General features: G+C 43.9%; 1 protein-coding gene across 10 annotated transcripts in view; it reads left to right on the plus strand.

Moving 5' to 3' along the window:
* The window catches only part of FGGY (FGGY carbohydrate kinase domain containing), a 402,394-nt gene that overhangs the window by 202,851 nt on the left and 184,111 nt on the right, over positions 1 to 15,432 (plus strand). For all 10 annotated transcript variants that reach the window (XR_002831041.1, XR_002831042.1, XM_023759980.1 and 7 more), the window contains one exon: positions 3,550 to 3,678. Coding sequence is in view for 8 of the 10 variants with exons in the window: in XM_023759980.1 (XP_023615748.1) it covers positions 3,550 to 3,678 (129 nt within the window). In the remaining 2 variants the exon portion in view is untranslated. The remainder of the gene's footprint in view (positions 1 to 3,549; positions 3,679 to 15,432) is intronic.

The raw sequence follows: 15,432 nt of genomic DNA on the forward strand, positions 1-15,432 counted from the left end.
GCGAGTGGTGCCTTCAGAGCCTTCCCTTCCCACTCGGCTGAGTCGCCAGGGAAACACATCCCCTGGTCCAGGTGGCCTGAAGGAGCTGGCAGCTGGAGGCCATCTGCCAACCTCACGGCCTTCATCCTTCATGGAGTCCAGGTGGTGACATCTACCATACCCCCCATCCAAGCCACCACCAGGAGCTGCTTTTCTTGCTCCACAAAATCTCTCATATCTGCCTCCATTTCTGCTCTCACTTGCCAATACCTTAAGGAAGGCCCTCATCTTTCCTCTTTGGTTACCAAAATAGCTTCACGATCGTGGTCGCTTACCCTCTTCTGTCCTCTGCTGCCATGTTACTAGAGGGATCTTTAAAAATACACAAATCCCATCACCTCACTCCCGGGCTTAGCACTTCTTCCAAGCTCACCCTCACCATGGACTTCCTGATTAAGTTCAGGCACCTTAGCCTGCATGAGGGTGTAGCACTGTCCTCACTTCCCTCTCCAACCTCATCTGTCTCCACCACTCCCTGCCAGTTCCCACCCCAGCTTAGGTTCCATCTTCCCCAGCCCTTCTGGCAGTCTCCTCTCTTTCTTGGCCTTTGCTCAAGATGCTACCTCGGCTGAGAAATCTACCTGTGGTTCTTCAGCATAAGAGTAGAACCCAGAGCTCCTGACTGCACACCCAGGGCTCTCTGTGCACCTCGCCAGCCAAGGCTTCTTTCTAAATTACTGCTCAGGGCACTCAGAAGAGTATCCCACCCTGCTCATCCTCCTCCTGTCTCAAAACTTTTTTTAATGAAAATTACACCTTTTATGTTTGTTAAGATTGGGGATCAAGGTGGAATAGAATTCTCATTTAGACCTTCCTATGAAAATGAACACTTAAAAAAATCTGGCCCTAACCAGTTTCGCTCAGTGGATAGAGTGTCAGCCTGTGAACTCAAGGGTCTCAGGTTCGATTCCAGTCAAGGGCATGTACCTTGGTTGCGGGCACATCCCCAGTAGAGGGTGTGCAGGAGGCAGCTGATCGATGTTTCTCTTTCATTGATGTTTCTAACTCTCTATCCCTCTCCCTTTCTCTCTGTAAAAAATCAATAAAATATATTTTAAAAAATCTGAATGTAAAGGCATATCTCAGAGACAGTGCAGGTTCGGTTCCAGACCTCCACAATAAAGCAAGTATCAAAATAAGATGAGATGTAATTCTTTTGCTGGTGGGGGGGGGGGCTAACCTCCAATTTGTAAAAAAAAAAAAAATGCAAACATCTGTGAAGCGCAATCAAGTGAAGCACAACTAAGTGAGGTGTGGCCTCTGGTGGGGCATATCTAAATGGGGCTACTTTTTAAACATATGTTTCTTCCCAAAAATACTTCTCTTGATATCTTCATTCACTCAAAAAACCTTTTTTTTTAAATAGCCGCACCAAAATGCAATGTGATGAATAAGAAAGTATGCAGGTTTGGTATGACGTAGTCAGAATGCAATCCGTGGCCTGTGTGACGAGGGGAAACTCACTTTCCCTGGATAAGCATGACCTTCCCCGTCCATCTGGGCAGTGGGGACAGTGCTCGTCCCCTTCACATGGGGTTATTGTGAAAGTGAGGTGAGGAAACGCATGCTGTGTTCTTAGCACAGCCCCTGGCACAGAGGTGCTCAGTAAATGGGAAGGCTGCCTGTTTTGTGCTGTATATGAAACACAGTGACATAATTAAGGTGGTGTCCAGAGCCAAATTGTGCACAGCTCTCTTCCGGGTTTCTGCCTGTCTGGGCATCCAAAGCATGAGACTAGAGGTCCTCCTTGCTCCCACCCCAACATCTGAGCATCTCAACCTTAGAAATCCAGTAGAAATGCAATATGAGTGACACCTAAAGTATTCTAATAGCTGCATTAAAGTAAAAAGAAATAGGTGAAATGAATTTTAATACATATTATATAACCTAACAAATCAAAAGTACTTCAACATAATGATATAAATGTATGAATGAGATACTTTACATTTACTTTTCTGTACTATCTTTGACACCTGGTGTATATTTTCCACTGGCTACATCTCAGTTCAGACACTAAATTTCCACTGTAAAATACTTTATTTAGGTTTCTTTAATTAACAGTGAAAAGTAGATTTGCACACCCAAGTTGTGCCAAATGTACTTGAAACTTTAGTAACTGAATCGTGTATCATTTTTTCAAGTTGAAGTGAAATGAATTAAGTGAAAAGTCTGGCTTCACAGTTACTCCAGCCGCATTTCCAGTGCTCCATCCACGAACACCTAGTGGCTGCCATTACTAGTATTGGGTAATGATGCTTTGGAAGCATGGCAGCGGTTTCAGTCTTCTTCCTCTTCCTTTTCTGAGCTAAACATTTTTGAAAGAAACTCATTACCTAAAATGGATGGAGATGTGTTGTGGATGTGCTTTGTTTCCATTTAGAGGAGGTTGGGGAGCCATCTTCCCTCTGCCTCCCTCTTACCCCACCCTCAGCTCCACCCCCAGAAGTCAGAGGGCACCTCTGCCATCCCTGGAGCTCTCGTGGGCAGTGTCTTAGCACCAAGTGAGTTGCTGACCACACATTCAGAATAATAGGATCTTGGAGCTCAGAGGGATCTTAGCATATATGCATGTCTACCCCCACTCCTCCTTGCACTGCAGAATTATTGGTAAATTCCACAGCGGTGGGAAGAGGGCACACTGAGCCTCTCCTAAACACCTGGGAGCAGAAGGGTCTCATTGTCCTGTTCTGACTTACATGGTTCTGTGTCCTGATCTCAACTCCCTAACTAGGTTGGGGGCAAGGACTGCCTTTTACAGTGCCACAGCGCCCACACAAAGCAAGGCAATCAATAAATCCTTAACTGAAGTCCTGACTGACTGCAGGAATTCAAGGTCACTTGAAATATCAGGGTCGCTGCATTGCACAACTCCAAAGAACACCATTCAAATTGTATTCCATGGTTGTGCAAGTTTCCACCTTGTAAAGTTTAGACTGGGCTTTTTTTTTTTCCTGAGAGAAACTTAAGAAATTCTTTATTGGAGCAGAATTATTCTTTTCCTTATCCTCCGACAGGAAGCAACTACATGAGTAAATTTTCCCAACTTTCTGAGGAATCTATGTTCATCAGGGACCGTGTATGGCTGTGTGAATGTGTGCATGTGTATGCGTGTGTGTATGTGTGCATGTGTATGCGTGTCTGTGCATGTGTGTGTGTAGAGCTGCTCTGTTAGGAGGAACAGTTTGACCATTTTGATCTAGTCTTCAAGAGGCCACTGCATATATATCTTCTGGAATTTACTATTAAGGGGAGTTTTCTCCAGTTTGAAAGATGCCTTTGAGCTCCTGGCTTTGTAAAGCACCCCAGAGCATGATCCATAAGAACCCAGAACATATACCTGTCACCCAGTGAGCGAAGGGACTGTCTGTGGCTACATGGTTTCTGTCTTCCTGAAGTTGAAGAAATGCAGAGGAAAGGGGAGGGAACAGAGGGGTTCACTTAAGAAAACCCTTTGTCTGCTGTTGTGTTTTTCAAACTGACAGGTGTTTGTTTTTTCTCCTGTCTCCCCAGGAAACCAAGTGCTGCCCCCTGGAGCTTCTCTTGGAAATGGGCTTACCCCAGAGGCGGCCAGAGACCTTGGTCTTCCTGCTGGCATTGCGGTGGCAGCCTCCCTTATTGATGCCCATGCTGGAGGACTAGGTAATCATCCCTCACTCCATGTCCACTACCAACGCTGTCTGCACACGGATTATTCCCCAGAACCTAAGACACTCCTTTCCTGTTTATAAAGCATCAATGCCTGGTGATTCAAGATATAGCAATATAAAGTCTTTTCACAGTTAGGCATTAGGATAGAATTATAGAACTTATTAAATACAAAATTTATTTGTAATTTTATTAAGTTTTCCATACAGAATAATAGAAAAAAAATGATCTGAGTCACCATGTGGATGGTTCTTTGGTTTACTAAAAATTTGAAAAAGACATGTTCACTTCCACTAGCATGTCTGATGATGGTTTACCTACCTGTGCTATTTCTTCTAAAGGTGCTCCATAACTCTTACAAGTCTAATTGATTTATTTTCATAATTTATTTGGTTTATATTCTTTATCCAGTTACTTGAGTGTAGTCGTGATTTCATCTCCTAAATAACTCTCAAACCTAACATCCGTGTATTATGTATTCTTATTTCAAAGACCCATTAAATACTTACTATGTCTCAATCATGGTGCTAGGGGACAATGACTTTAAAATAAAATCAAGGTCTCTTCCTCCAAATTCAATGGCAAGGCAGAAAATGAGATAAGAATTACAGTGAAATGTGATAAGTCTATCTTCTTCTTTATCCTTATTGCATTTTGGGGGGTGGTTCCTGTGTGTTGTTCAGATTCTCAATAACTCTCACTTTAACTATAGCCACATCTCTCTCTCTCTCTTTTTTTTTTAGTTCTTCTTTCTAGCAGTGTTCTTTTTTTCTAATTATGGTTCAAACTTCATGAGATCACTTTAATAGATCACGACCATTGAATGTTCAGAATAGAACAGACCAGAGTAGAAAATGTCAGAGTGCATCTCACAGAGCAAGCTTTGTGTGGTGAACTTAGGTTTCCATTTTATGTCTCTGTGCATGTGTGTACTGGGCCATAACTGAAAATGAATTTCTCACCATGGGTCATAGTCAAAAAAACATTGAAAGATATTCTAGTCTGTACTTCATATTATGGCCAAGAGTTATCTTTTAAATACTTATCTAGAACTGTGTTCCCAGAATGCTGTCTGAGCATCACACCTCTGTCTTTGCACGTGTATTTCTCTTCCCAGGATGATTGGTCCTCCACTTCTCCCCATGGCTAACTCCTGCTCTAACTTGAAGACTCATATCATATGCTTGCTCCTCTGCATAGCCTTCCATGGGACAGATTTATGTAGAAATTCTCCAAGTTGTACTTCTCTCAGTGCTCTTCCCCACCCCTACTGAAGTGATGGTCACATTGTGTTGTAATTGCCGCTTTATCTGCTTGTCTTTTCCACTAGGCTAAGAGCTCCTTGAGGACAGAGTATTATATTATTCATTCTGTGCAGAGCCCTGTGTCTGATTCCTATAGGTGCTTAATAAATTTATTAAATGAATAGTCACATGAAGGCAAAAGTAACGTGAAATGACCTTGACTTGTAGAATGAAAGTTAATCTGTTTCTTTATGCAGCAGATTATTAAGCCATATCCCGCCTTCTGCACAGTCCATGGACTCTCAGAGTAGGAAAGCTCTCATTGATTCGTGACCGTGTCTGTCTTACTCATCTCTGTGTGTTTAGGTACAGCGGTTCTCAACCTGTGGGTCATGACCCCTTTGGCGGTCGAACGACCCTTTCACAGGGGTCGCCTAAGACCATTCTGCATATCAGATATTTACATTACGATTCATAACGGTATCAACATTACAGTTATGAAGTAGCAACGAAAATAATTTTATGGTTGGGTCACAACATGAGGAACTGCATTTAAAGGGCCAGAAGGTTGCGAACCACTGGTTTAGGATCTAGCTACAGCCAGCTCTCTCTGTCCTACTCATCTCTAAATTTTGTGCCACACAACTCAGGAATTCTTATTCTCCCTACCTGTGTACCTTGGACCAGATACCATCCCTCCTCACACTTCTGTTTCCTCTTCTGCAATAAGAGATAGCAATGGCCCTGACCCCTTTTGCTCAGTGGTTAGAGCATCAGCCCTTGGACTGAAGGGTCATGGGTTTGATTCCCAGCAAAGGCCAAGTACCTTGCTTGCGTATTCACACCCAGGTCAAGGCACTTACAGGAGGCAACCAGTCGATGTGTCTCTCTCAGATCGATATTTCTCTCTCTCTCTCTCCCCCCTCCCTCCGCTCCCCTCCCTTTCTCTCTCTCTAAAAATCTATGAAAAAAAATATCATAGAGTGAAGACCTCATTAACTACTGTGACCGAGTTTTATCCTCTTACTCTCCTTGTACCTCCACCTCTCCCCTTCACCTAACAGCCACTGCAGGATTTCATGTCTGGGGAAGAGAAGAGACCTGGGAAGGAGGATAAAAAAAAGATAGCAGTGGCCCCTCACAGAGTTGTTATAGAACCCATGATGTTAGTAGGTAAAGCAGCTGACATAGCATCTGGCACATAGTAGGCATAGAATACTGAGATGTCTCTTTGGTTTTCTTACTCCGGAACCACAACGCCTGCACCAAGGAGGAACTTTGTAAGTGGAACTTCTCAGAATTACCACCCTGGAGAACTCTCCTCCTTTGGAGAGGCAATTGGGAAAGAACCTCTGACTTTGATTCCCTCTGCCTTCCCTGAACCTAGGGTTCCTTCCCGGGCTCTCTGTAGCAGGACCCAGGGCTCGCTGCTTTAAGATGCTGTATGTTTTGAGGGCAGAAACAATGTCAAGAATGGTTCGATGGGCTCTGTGCTAAGAGATCGCTGAGTGTCAGGGTGAGAGTCCAGCTTTGGAAGTCGGAATTGGATGCCATCCAGGCCTCGCACAGACAACCCCTGGCAGTTAGGGTCCATGACCTGGCCTGGCCTCCCCTGCATCCCACATTCTGATTAGTAGGAGGGGCCAGCGCTCTGCTTTGGAGAAATCCTCCTGGACTCTTATTCTCAAGGGAAGCCAGGGACTCAAGGATCAAGATCAAAGAAACGAGTAAAACTCAGCTCATGCTTTTTCCAGCTCTGGAAAAAGAAGAGGAAGGACTCTGTGGGAATACAAACCAAAGATAAAAGAACATTTTGTTCTTAAGGTGCTGGTTAGTGAGCTCTCCAGCAGACAGCCAGAAGATAGGAGTAGCTTTCTGTGCTCTTTGTGGGGGTGGTTCTGGCCAGGGCTCCTGCTGCTGCTATTTTTCTAACTCACATAAATAGTGTTAACTTTGTTCCAGGTCTGTTCTTGGCTCCAGTACCCGAGCTGTCCCGAAAGGCAGTAACAACCTGATTTCTGTTTCAGGCCCCTCTCCTCTCGGTTGTTTTTATCGATCAGACAAACTCCTGATTATCTGTGAAATCTTGAATCTGGTGTTATCTCCTCTGGGAGCCTTCCCTGGCTCCCCAAGCTGACTTATGCACTCCTTCTTGTTTGCTCCGCCTGTGTCTCGGATTTGCCTCCATTACTGTACATATTATACCGTTTTGTGTGTGCAACTTTGCCTCATCTACCAGTTTGCAAACTCTTTGAAAGAAAGCACTGTGTCATTTCATCCTTATATCACAGCATCCAGCCCAATCCTTTGCACATGGAGGACCCTTACCTCATGCAAATTCAGCGAATGAGTGAATGGCATTCCCTCCATTAGGGAATGATATTACAACTGAGAACTCAGTTCCCTCTCATTACAGAGGCAGTTGTCCCTATATACCTGGCTCAATGCTCCAGGAAGCAAAACCATGTGCTTTGAGCACTCCCGGATCCACTCCAAACGTCTAGAAATCAGTGTCCTTTGTGCTTCTATCACATTAGCAGGAGTTGGTCAAGAGCAAACTTTGTGCCTAGGTTTTGCATCACTCTTTGGTTCCAGATGCTGAATTCTTGGCCAGATGTTGAATTGACTTAAGTTGCTTATTTGGGCCAGATGTTGAATTGGCTTACGTTGCTTATCTCAGTTGCAGAGTCAAACCAACATGAAGATGTAGAATTTCTTTCATTGTTTCTCCCCCCCCCTTTTTTTTAGTTGCAGAAGAGTTGGGTTAGCCAGTCGTGCAGAAAGAGCTTCAGATTCATGCCCTCCTAAAGCAAAACATAATCCAGTGAACAATAAGACATGCCAATTTCCTGTCTCACTGTCAGCAGTGTTCTAGAAGCAACACTGATTCTCAGTGCTACTTTACGTGTACTATTCTTTTGTTCCCTTTTTCAGATGAGACAGTGATGCTCACAGAGACAGCTTACCTTGCCCATATTCACACAGTAGGTACAGGGGCGTGATTTAAACCCATTTTGATTCTGGAGCTCACACTTTTCATCCCTGTGCCATGTGGAAGAAAGAGCTTTTCTATTACAATGTGAATCATTCCATAATCGCATAACCAGTGTTTGCCAAGATTTGATCTTGAGTCTGACTCCAGATACTAGTTTATTCCTCTATACTAGTGATTCTCAAGCAGGGCTGATTTTAACCCCCCACCTCCACTCTCAGGGGAAATTGGCTATGTCTGGAGACATTCTTTTATTGTCACGCCTGGGGAAAGAGGGGATGGTTCTGACACGTGGTGGGTAGAGGCCAGGGATGCTGCTAAACATCCTTCAGTGCTCAGGACAGCCCTCAACAAAGAATTGTGTAGCCTCCCATGTAGTAGAGCTGAGAATGAGAAACCCCTACTCAACCGAAACATCTCCATTGATGTCATTTCCCTGCGTCGATTCAGTTGATTTTTGTAGAAGCCAAAAAGCAGCCCAAAAGAAGGGTTCTGCTAATGTGTTAGTACTTTGTCAACATATATTTTATGACATTAACTCTTAGTAAAAAGAATTGTGAGATAAAAAAGTAGAGTGAAGACTGTGGAATGGGGAGTGCAGGGTGATTTCCACCTCATATGCCTTCTAAGAGTCAATCCACACTAGACCAAGTGTCCTTTCAACACGTCACACACAATCCCCACTCTGCTCAGAACAGAGATTTAGGGCGGCCTCCCCTTCTCTCCCCACATAGACAGTCCTACTCATGCGTCAGCACTCACACTAAATGTCACTTCCACTGTGGAAACTTCTCCCAACTCAGCCCCACACTTAGGAAGAATGAGTCCCTCCCTAATCTGTGTGTCTGCAGCACTTTGCACCTGTTTCAGTTTTCCCACCAAGTCGTGTTCACCTCTGAGTGATCCTCATCCATCATAGAACCCAGGGTCAGTCCTCAGGAAATCAGAGAATTCATTAAGATAATAAAGGTGAGAGGATTTCAAAGGCTCAGAAAGTAGGACTGCTAAATTTGGGTGAGGCAGCCTTTAAAAAAATACAGATTTCTAGGCATCTCCCCCAGCAAGGAGTCTAGTTACAAGGTAGAACAACTTGCCTGTGGGACACATTGGCATCAGGCACACAGGTCAGAAGCAATAGGGCTGTGCAACTGCCCGTCTGAGAAATCAGACCAAACCAGAGCCATGCTGAGAAGGAGCCAGGCCAGACTCAGGCCAGGAGCTGGGGGCTGGAGGGAGCCTATCCAACAAGACAGAGAAGGTGGATCCAAAGAGGCAGATGGTCTGTAGGGAATGGAGGGGATTAGAGGAGCAGATAAAGCCGTGCGGGGGAAGCTGGAAGGAGAGAAGCAGTGTCAGTGCCCAAGCAGACAGAGCCAGGGCAGTTCTGGGAGTTCCTGGATGCAGCTCAGAGGGGAGGAGGACTTGGTTAATGCGATTTTGAGTTTATCCTTTTAAGTTGAGGTTTAGTTTAACGAGAACCGCTGCTGCCTGAGGCCTGAGCAGCTGCATGAGCTGTGGCGAGGGGCAGAGGGGAGGCCTGTGGGAAGGATAGCTTAGGTTTCCTGTCCCCAGGCCCCCAGCTTCTCCCGGAGGTCTGTGCTTCTCTGGACTGTGAGGACTTGGCCTTCGCCAGGAGACCTGTTTTTACTCTGTGGTCAGAAAGTTGGGAAGAATCTGGGGCCTTGGAGCTACAGCCAGCTCTCTCTATCCTACTCATCTCTAAATTTTGTGCCACACAACTCAGGAAGTACTATTGTGAACCTGCCCTGGACTGGTAACATCTGTAGTTGACACCCATGCTTCTGTTTGAATAATGAGGGATCATAGGCCTTAGAGCTAAAAGGTCGCTCAAAGATTTTCTGTACCCGATTCTTCAATTTGCAGATGAGAAAACTGAGGCCTAGAAAAGCAGTGAGTCATCCAAGTTACCCCAGTCAGAACTGAAGTTAGAAACTGGGCGTCCTGTCCTAACACATCAGCCAGGGTCCACCCCCATTATGCGGCACTGTCTCCAGATTAGAAACAGGGAATCATTCCAGGAGTCTGGGCTCTATGGGTCGTGTGAAATAAAACCAGGCTTTTGAAGCCAGGTTAGCTATTATTTGTGTAGTAGGGAGATCAGTCATATCAAATTTGATATTAATTTTGTTGATTGATGTTGATATTAATCACATCTGTGTGGAGATTGGCCATTTTAAAGCCATTATCCAGATATTTTTATCTCCTGTAATGAGATAAAAATATACCCAGGAGGTAAGGGGATTTGCCCAAAGTTACAGGATCAGGACGGGTTGGATCAAGACTCAAACCCTAGCCCTGCTGTGTGGCTCAGTGGTTGAGTGTTGACCTATGAACCAGGAGGTCACAGTTCAATTCCTGGTCAGGGCATATGCCCAGGTTGTGGGCTCGATGCCAGATATAGGGGGTACAGAAGGCAGCTGATCAGTGATTCTCTCTCATCGTTGATGTTTCTATCTCTATCTCCCTCTCCCTTTCTCTCTGAAATCAATAAACATACTACATATTTTTTTAAAAAAAATTCAAACCCTGATCTGTGTGTCTCTCCCATGACTTCACATGTGCTTTGGTGCAGCTTTTGTGTCAAACCATGAAACAGGTGCCACCAAGTCAATGGAGCAGTGGGAGTTCTGTGCCCAGAAGCCCTGATTTCAAGCAAATCTCTGACAGCTCATCAGCTTCAATAACATATCTGATATTTAAAGGGAATTTTTGCCAGAAAGTTCTACTTTTTCTCTCATGTATTTACATATGACTGAAAAGATGAGCTGCCATTCCCTTCACTGAACTTGGGAATGAAAACAAAAAGACTAACCCAGCCCCAGGTTCCCATACTGCCAACCACCTGTTAGGAAGACTTCCCACTCCAAGTTCAAAAGGTGGAAGACTACAGGAAAAGTGTTTGTTTGGGGGCCCCGAGTCTAATATTGCGCTTACGTCACTGCTTACAAGAGTAGGCTTACCCAGAGGTCCACTGTTTCTCATGGCACAGACACACAGCATCCAGTTAATATCCCAAGCACTACTGTTTACTTTGGGCTTGCACGTCAGCAGCTGTTGGTGGGAAAATGCACATCTCCAGTTATCACCCCTGGGGACAGCCTCCTGTCTGAACCGTTGGCTGCTTCCTTATCATCTCTCCATAGGCCTGGTTAATTTCCTTTTTTTCCATTTTTCTCCTAACTGTGCATTCGGGTAAATCATAAAGAACAAAGAGAAATACTTTTTTTCTTTCACTATTCTGGGATCTAGGCATTTCCTCATAGCACCCTGCAGCCAGCGTAGATGTTAGGACAAACTGAGAAGAAAAAATTATTGGAATACAGAAAAATTGCACTAGTCTTCAATTATAACATTCAGCAGCAGACCTCACCCCAACTTTCCATAACTCTAATCCTCATCATACACTATCCTTTGACTTTGATGGGAGAATTTGGCTTCTAAAGACAATGAAAATGAAATCTCTTAAGGAAACATAGCACAATATTTAAGAACATGTAACTCATTCAAATCCTGATTCCATTTGGGAAGTCATCTGACACTCTGTGCCTCAGTTTCCCCATTGATGAAATGAGAACAATAATAGTACATGCCCCACAGAGTTCTTTAAGAATAAACAAGTGTGTATCTGTAAAATACTTAGAACAATGTGAGACAGTGTTGTGTTGTGTATGTTTAGTTATGAATAATGTCATCTCAATAGATTTACATTATCAATGATAGCAAGAGAAATTAAAAGATCTTTTCCGTTATTTTACAGTTGTGTGCCAGACGTTGTCATAGAGGTGTTGGATATAGTGAACAAATACAATTTCCTACTCTCGTGGAGTTTCCATCCTGCTGTGGGAGTTCATAAACTCTCATGTAAACATGTGTGCATATCTTTATGTACATTGTATGTATAAATGCATGCATCTATGTTAAATACATTTGAATATCAAGAAGATAAAAATCATGACTAACAGAAGAAATACACAACCTTAACATAGACAATTAAGACATTGACATTGTTCAAGATTTTGCTTGCCTTGGTTCAGTCATCAGTTCAGTTGGAGACAGTAGCTAAGAAAAAAAGGGAGGGCTGAGACTTGGAAGGGGAGCAATGGAAGAATTAGGAAAGGTCACCAAGAGCAAAGATGTGTCCTTAGAGACCAAGGCTAAGATCATCCACACCCTTGTGTACCCAATTACTATGTACAGACTCGAAAGTTGGACAGTGAAGAAGGCGGATAGGAAAAAATTGATTCATTTGAAATTTGGTGTTGGAAGAGTCTACAGATACCCTGGACAGCCAGAAAGATGAACAAGTGGTTCCTAGAGCTAAGGAAGCCTAATGCATCACTGGAGGCAAAAGTAACAAAACTGAAGCCATCCCACTTTGGGCACATCATAAAAAGGAAGGGATTTTTGGAAAAGACAATAATGCCAGGGAAAACAGAAGGCAGCAGGAAAAGAGGAGGACGAAATATGGAATGGGTTGACTCCCTAAAAGAACCCTTAAGTGCTCTTATCATGAGCTAGGCATTGCCTACTAGTAAGTGTTTACCTAGGAAATACTCGATGTGGACAACAAGCTTATAGCATATACATTCTCACCACCTCCACTGATGGAATGAAGAGAAGAACCTTGTTCTGTCTGACTCCTGGCCTCTCCCTCATACTATTATAAGCTTCACTGAAACCCGTGTTGAGTTAGCCATAGATTATTTTATTTAAACAGGTTAAAATAAAACAAAATATGGAGGATCTTTGAATCCAGTGTTCAGGCCTAGAGAAAACTAAGGCTCTTTAGACAATTTGTTTAAAGAGGTGTTAGGCTTTTGACCTGTATTGTTACAGGTTCCTGAGCAGAATTTAGCCTGGAGAGTTAAAGTGTACCAGCTTGTGACTCACCACTGTGAGACCTGTGTGGGGAGTGAGGGAGTCTCTCCCAGGAGTAGCAATAATATGTGGGAACACTTTGCATGCCTTCTACATTCAGGCCTCTCACAGCTGAAAGTTGTAAAGAAAAATCCACACAGTTCAATTCTGTGAAATATATTAAATATGCCTGAATAATGTGGCTCTTGTGCATACATCGTCTGCTTTACTGTGGTGTAACATTATTGCCCAGCCTAATGCATGCGGCCTAATAATTCCTTCCCATGTGCATATCTCTATCATTTAATGTAGCACATAGACAATAACACTTAAATATTTCAATATATGATTGCATTATTGTCTCCTCCACTTAGACTGAGCTTTTTGTGGGCAATGGAATCTGGTCATATTCATCTGTTTAACTTCAGACCCCAGCACTGAACCCAGCATGTGTATTGGTGAATGATTTTGTTTTTAAACAATATGCTAAGCACTATACTAGTTACTGTGGTGAAGACAGTAATGTAAGGAAATATAGATATAACTTTTGGACTAAGTTCTTTAGGAATTTGGAAAAAAGGAGATGTTTCTATCAAAACAGTGAGCAAGGGAAGGACAAAGATACTAATATTCATTGCATGACTTCAGCATGACAGAAATGCACTGGACAATTTGAATGTATCATCTCATCAATCCCAGCAGCTTGCTCAGGGTCACACCACCAGTGATACCCCAGAACATCAAGGAAGTGGAGGCGTAGCCTTTGAACTGACCTCAGCATAATAGGTATTTTCTCCACTAGAATGAAAGGGTAAATGGTTGGTGTATTCACAAAGTAGCATCTCAAACAGAAGCAACATGGTGAATCTCATACACATGCATGTCAAAAGCTGGCCCAAGAAAACGTGCTGAATGGTTTAAAATTCAGGCAAATCCTCTAGTCTAGAAGTCAGATAATGGTTTCCTTTGATGAGCATGGTTTCTGGAAAAGGGCATATGTGTATGTGTGTGTGTGTGTGTGTGTGTGTGTGTGTGTGTGTGTGTGTGTACAGCTTTCCTTAACATGATAGGTAGAATTCCAACCTCTTCAGCTGAAATTTGATTATCACTTATTGCTGTTAATAATAGTGTTAATTCAGGGAGTTTCTTTTCCTTGGGCCATCTTATGGATTGAGTTTTTGTGTCCCCATGACCCTCCATTCATATGTTGAAATTGTAACCATCAATGTGATGGTATTAGGAGGTCTGACTTTTGGGAGATGATTCAGTCTTGAGGGTGGAGTCCTCATGAATGGGATTAGTTTCCTTCAAAGAAGAGACTCTAGAGCTTGCTCTTTCTCTCTCTACTGTGAGGCATAGCAAGAAGTCAGTTGTCTATAAATGAAGAAGAGGGCTCTCACCAGAACTGGCCATGGTGGCCCCCAGTCTTCAGTCACCCAGTTTATAGTATTCTGTCATAACAGCCCCAGTTGACTGAGACAGGCCACACAGCCCCATTGAAAGGGCAGAAAGAGAGGGAAAGAATACCTGTGGGCCTGTCAAAATTTAGGCTGAAGGCTGGCAAGCAGATGGCAGCATGTGAGAAGGATGGGATGATGAGAAGGACTAGCCATCTTTGGGGGACCATGCCCAGTGACAGCACAGCAGGTCAGAGTGGAAGTTGGTAGGCCTGGCAGGGGTGGCTGCTTCATGTAACCTCATTCAGTTGCCACCTTGGCCAATGCTGGAGAAGACCCGGAGAGCCATCACCCCAACGGGCTCACAAGGAGACAGCACTGACTGGAACACATTCTATGTTTGCCTAGAGGTGCTTTGAGGTGGTGGGCTGAGTGTTATTTTTAAAATCATTAAAAAAATTAGAAGGAGAGAGAGAGCAGAGGAAGAGTAAAAAATAATGTGGATATACAGCATGTGTATCTATGACTACCCATAACACCCTTCCCACAACCTAATGGTTGGAAAGAAAGCATGATTTCCAGAGCCTGACTACCTGGGTTCCTGTTCTGCCATCACTTACTCTCTGTGTGATCAGTTGTCAGTTACTTAACCTGCTGGGTCTCAGTTTTTCATCTCCAAGATGGGCATCATAATAGTGGTTGTGAGGACTAAGAAGTTAATTTACGCAAAGTACTTAGAACAGTGTCTGGCATTGGTAAATACTGCCGAAGTGTTAGCTGTTATGATGGTGAGGATGTCCAGAAGACCCAAGCCTTTCCAATGGGCTGCGGCAGGACCAGGAGTGCCTGCAGCCAGCGTGGAGGAGGGCCCGGATCTGAGGTCTAGGATGAGGAGGGCCCCAGTGAGGAAGCCTGCTGGACCCCCACCGAGGAATCCCTTCCTCCTGCCAGAGGCCTGTTTGTGCTTCTGTTGCTGCGTCCTCAGTGTGCTGTGTACCAGCGTCCTTGGCTCCCAGGAGATTGGAAGCATTTTGAGGACAGTGATTATGTTATTTTCAAGTTTTATCTCTCTCCCCTCCCCCCTTAACCCCTCCTCCCCCAGAGTGCTGAGCACATTCCTGATGTAGAACTGAAACATCAGTAAATGTATCTCCAATGGATTCCTACTGAATGGAGCAGGGAGAGAATACTATTCGGGGCCTAATATGAGCTACTGCTGTTCTTTCAAAATAAGATT

Source organism: Myotis lucifugus, unplaced genomic scaffold (genome assembly GCF_000147115.1).
Source record: "Myotis lucifugus unplaced genomic scaffold, Myoluc2.0 scaffold_168, whole genome shotgun sequence".
In the NCBI taxonomy this organism is placed as follows: domain Eukaryota; kingdom Metazoa; phylum Chordata; class Mammalia; order Chiroptera; family Vespertilionidae; genus Myotis; species Myotis lucifugus.